The sequence below is a fragment of the Pteropus vampyrus genome, unplaced genomic scaffold, assembly GCF_000151845.1.
Source record: "Pteropus vampyrus isolate Shadow unplaced genomic scaffold, Pvam_2.0 Scaffold448, whole genome shotgun sequence".
Classification (NCBI taxonomy): Eukaryota; Metazoa; Chordata; class Mammalia; order Chiroptera; family Pteropodidae; genus Pteropus; species Pteropus vampyrus.
Window position 1 is genome coordinate 326,208 of NW_011889229.1, and position 5,078 is coordinate 331,285.

The 5,078-nt window shown below is 41.8% G+C and overlaps 1 protein-coding gene across 8 annotated transcripts in view; it reads left to right on the forward strand.

Annotated features, from left to right (window-relative positions):
* LOC105306597 (zinc finger protein 568) overlaps positions 1 to 5,078 on the forward strand; it is a 67,743-nt gene that overhangs the window by 8,549 nt on the left and 54,116 nt on the right. For 5 of the 8 annotated variants that reach the window (XM_023524127.1, XM_023524130.1, XM_023524129.1 and 2 more), the window contains one exon: positions 2,979 to 3,287. In XM_023524127.1, coding sequence (XP_023379895.1) covers positions 2,979 to 3,287 — 309 coding nt within the window. Of the gene's footprint in view, positions 1 to 1,717; positions 1,979 to 2,978; positions 5,070 to 5,078 lie in introns of those variants that run through there. The other 3 variants (XM_023524132.1, XM_011381712.2, XM_023524128.1) reach the window with 3 other exon arrangements.

Consider the following 5,078-nt stretch of genomic DNA (forward strand, 5'->3'; position numbering starts at 1 on the left):
TTCTGTGGGGAAACAAGTTTATTTCTGGGGAATCCTCAAAGTTAATTTTTCATTTCCCCAACTTCACCATTCCGTCTTTTAACGTGTAAAATTTATCCTTTCGCCCTCAGAGGTGCCGCGGTTCTAGCAGAGACCATGACAGAGAATTGTGATCACAGCACTGTTCTTTGGTCCCTGTGACATCTTTGGTCCTGACTTGAGCGTGGGGCGGGCTGTCTCAGACGGGCTCTGTCCCGCTGGGCTCTCCTTCTGGACTGGGTTCTGTGCGATTCTTAGTGCTCAGTCCATACAGAGTGGAGCTGAGGCCTTGCGGTCCTGCCTCCTGGATCCACCCTGGTCCCATTGATGTTTCCTGTGGTCGGAAGGCGCGATGTGAAGAGGGGACGCACTGTCTGTCTGTCATTCCGTCTGGCGTCCCCGGAACTGCGTGGGGCTCTCTCCTGCCCTGTCTGCCGGTTCCGGTCCCTCTGCCATTGCTTCTGTTCTGCTTTTGTTACACACTTCAAAGGTGTGTGTCACAGGGAGGTGGGTCGGGCCTTCTGTACCAGTTTCTTGGTCCATCTTTAGAGACAGTGGACAGAGGGAGCGTCCCCTCGGTCCCCAGTCCTACATGGGGAGCGCATTTCAGTGTTCCAGGCTTGTAGCGCGGTGTCTGGTGGCACGCACGGTCCCCTCACGATCCTTCGGGGTCTGACCCCATTCCTTGTACTTTTCTCTCTCTGCACGACGCTTCCTCGTTTGGGATATAGACTCTTCCAGATTGCACGGTCTCTGTAGTTCGCATGGTTTCCCTTGAACCTTGCCCGTGAATGACACATTCCTGGGGCCTGATAGTTCACTGTGTTCTTTCGCTGGTGTCATCCACCTTTAGGAGATGGACAATCCCAGGTGGACTCGCCTGTGGAAATCTTGATGGAGATACTTTGACTCATAGGTTGCAACATTCTGTTTGGCACAGATGCAGCACTGGAAGCTGCCCGGTAGACTGGGCAGCATGGCCCAGCATAGAAAGTGTCCCGGCAGCCAGACCGATAAGTGTTTTCAGTTTTCTTTTACGTTTTGACTAGTGTCAGTAAGCATCTCTCCAGGACATTGTGATCATGTGGATCACGTGCGCACATGCGCTAAACGGTAGAATTTCTCCTCCGAGAACATTGTCCAAGGTCGCAGCTTTCTACCCTTAAGGCTACCGACTAAACTGTCATTCATGCCACAGTTCTCACGCCTCGTGTGTGCCGTTGTGCACGCTGCCTCAGCAGGTACAACTTGAAGCATCTTGTCGAGGGAGCTTGTAAAGTAGAATGGTGCCTCAGAGAAGTCACTGTATTTGTTTTTGTTCAAGCTTCTGCTACTTTTATCTTGTACATTCTCTTGCATTATATGAACTTGGTTTTTATTTAGTCATCACTTTCACATTTTTGATGATACTCAGTGTTTTGTAATTGCTATGTGTGGGAGGATGGAATTGTGGAATGGACATTGATATAAGAATTTCCTCCTTTAGTGTGGTGAGTTTGGCTCAGCAGTTGTTTCTCTAAATCCTAAAATTGTTTTAGAATATTTTAAAAAAATAGTCTTTCTGCTTTTTCACCTGATTTAGTACGTCATATTAAGTTACTCTTATCAGTCGGATTTATTGTAAGTTTTAAATTGGTAATTTCTAATATCTTGCTAATATATATATTTTTATGTCTCTTAATTCTAGAAATAGCATTAAGTTGACTCGTCATAGTTTGTTATATAAGATATTGCTTTTTCTGTAGTGTTTTCATTTTTCTATCCACAATTATATTGAGTGGTGGGTAAGTTTCCCACAAATGTAATTGCTGGATCTGTCTGTTCTCACTCCTAGAACAGAGAACCCAAGTGGGTGGCGTATTAACAACAGAAAAGTATTTCTCCCTGTTCTGGAGACCGGAAGTCTGAGATTGGGCCCAACATGGTCAAGTTGGGAGGAGGACCCTCTTCCCCGTTGCAGGTGGCTGACTTCTTGTCCTCTCATAGGGCAGAAGGAGTGCTGGTCTCTGGTCTCTCTGGAGGGCACTGACGCTCCTCCCACAGGTTCACTGTTGTCATTTGGAGGATTTCAGCATCGGAATTCTAGAGGGACACATTTAGTCTATAACAGATTTTCAAGGAGTTGCCCTACTGGATTCCATAGTGGCTACGGCATTTTTCTTTCCTGGCAGCAGTCCCAGTTTTTAAAATCTAACACCCATCATTTCCTGCTTTTTTGGTAGTAGCCATCGTGTGCTCACTTCAGCTGCCCATGTACTAAAATTGATACTAGCCCTCGTAATGGGTGCGAGGTGATACCTCATCATGCTTGAGATGTGCATTCCCTGATCAGTGATACTGGTCATCTCTTCATGTGTTTGTACATCATCGCTAGAGAAATGTTCGTTCACATTCTTTGCCCAATATTTAATCAGGACGTGTGGGGTTGTTCGTGTTGAGATCTGGAAGTTTATGTTACTGTGATTTATCATAAATATGTGGTATATGTGTTGTCCAGTTTTATACTGCTCGGTATATTGCTTATTCTCTAGGTAATGTCATTTTGGATTATTTGCCATTACATATATTGTCTCTAGCATTTATGTCCAGTGTGTATGTAAAAATATGTATGCGACATTTTTACTCAGTTATGAGATAGCGGTATGGTTACTGTTAATTGTTACTGTTAATTGTTAATTGGAATCGTGGGAAATACCTTTTCCTTGAAAGCTAACATAAATTTTGACAGTGTGTTTTATCATAGGCTGTTTGAAATCAGGCTATCCTGATACTAATTTGAATTGCATGTGACCACTATTTCATTGGTCAGTAATCCATTTCATTATTCTGGAAGTTTGAGGATCCTGCTTTGGGACTTGCATAAATGTATTCAGTAAAACTTTACTTTTGGTGTAATGTTAGTATTCAACATGAAACATTTAGCAGTTAATACTATAATTATAATTTTTTATATCTTATAGATACCTGTTCTTCATATATGATCAAGAAATTAAAACCAACAGAAATCATTAATGCAGGCGGAATATTCCAAACAGAGTTGTTTGGACACTGTGAAAGCCATGTAATCAAAGATTTTTACATGAGGAATATTCGAGAAGATAGGCATGACTTTGCATGTCAGCAGAGAAATGATGAAAAGAATCACAAAGGAATACCTGTAACTCATGAAGAACATCTCACTGATAAAAGAGGTCAACACGATAGAGAGCATGGCGGACACAAGCCTGTCGAAAACAAAGTTGGACTAAGGTTTCACTCACATCTGGCAGATACGGACATATTTCAGACTGAAGGGAAGATTGATGAATATGTCTCAACGAAGAAGTCTTTCAACAATACTTCCTCCGTTTCTCCACTTCAAAGAGTTTTTTGTAGTGTCCAAGCCAACGTTTGTACCATATATGGGATTGATTCTAGACATCCTTCAATACTGACAAAAGACCTAAAAGCATGCAGGGAAGATTCATACAAATGTAACGAGCATGGCAAAGACTTTTGTGTGTGTGCGAGGCAAACTAGCCATCAGATAATTCATATTGAAGAGAAACCTTACAAATGTAATGAGTGTGGCAAAGCCTTTAGGGTGCGTTCAAGCCTTAATTACCATCAGTCAGTCCATACTGGAAAGAGACCTTACAAATGTGGTGATTGTGGGAAAGCCTTTAGGGGGTCTTCTAGCCTCACTTACCATCAGGTAATGCACAGTGGAGAAAAACCTTACAAATGTAATGAGTGTGGCAAGGCTTTCCGCAAAAAATCACACCTTGCTAGCCATATGAGCATTCATACAGGAGAGAAACCTTACAAATGTAATGAGTGTGGCAAAGCCTTTAGAGTGTCTTCTAGCCTTACTTACCATCAGTCGATTCATACTGGAAATACGCCTTACAGATTTAGCGAATGTGACAAAGCCATTATTGTACATAGAATCCTAAATTACCATCAGGCAATTCATTGTGAAGACAAACCTTACAAATGTAATGAGTGTGACAAGGTTTTCAGTAACAAATACAACCATGCTCGTCATCAAAGTATTCATACTGGCGAAAGACCTTACAAATGTAATGTATGTGGCAAGGATTTTCGTAATAGATTATACCTTTCAAGTCATCAGAGAATCCATACTGGAGAGAAACCTTACAAATGTAATGAGTGTGGCAAGGTTTTTCGTAACAAATCACACCTTTCAAGTCATCAGAGAATCCATACTGGAGAGAAACCTTACAAATGCAGTGAGTGTGGCAAGGTTTTCAGTAACAAATCCAACTATGCACGTCATCGAAGCCTTCATACTGGTGAAAGACGTTACAAATGTAATGAATGTGACAAGGTCTTTATTCAGACATCGCACCTTGCATATCATCAGAGAATTCACACAGGAGACAAACCATACAAATGTAATGAGTGTGGCATGGTCTTCACTATGCGTTCTTCACTAATTAGCCATCAGTTAATTCATACTGGAGAAAAGCCTTACAAATGTAATGTGTGTGGCAAGGTTTTCTGTAAGAAACCATACCTTGCAAGTCATCAGAGAATCCATACTGGAGAGAAACCTTACAAATGCACTGTGTGTGGAAAAGCCTTTACTATGCGTTCACGCCTTACTAGACATCAAGTAATTCATAGCGGAGAGAAACCTTACAAATGTAATGAGTGTGGAAAGGTCTTTAGTCAGAAATCATACCTTGCATGTCATCAGAGAATTCATACGGGAGACAAACCATACAAATGTAATGAGTGCGGAAAGGTCTTTAGTGCTCGTTTTACCCTCAATAGCCATCAGTTAATTCATACTGGAGAGAAACCTTACATATGTAATGTGTGTGGCAAGGTCTTCCGTAATAAATCATACCTTGCAAGTCATCAGAGAATCCATACTGGAGAGAAACCTTACAAATGTAATGAGTGTGGCAAGATGTTTAGTCAGAAATTAACGCTTTCTCAGCATCAGAGTATACATACTGGAGAGAAGCCTTACAAATGTAACCAGTGTGGAAAAGCCTTTATCGTGCGTTCACGCCTAACTCGGCATCAGATAACTCATACTGGATAGAATA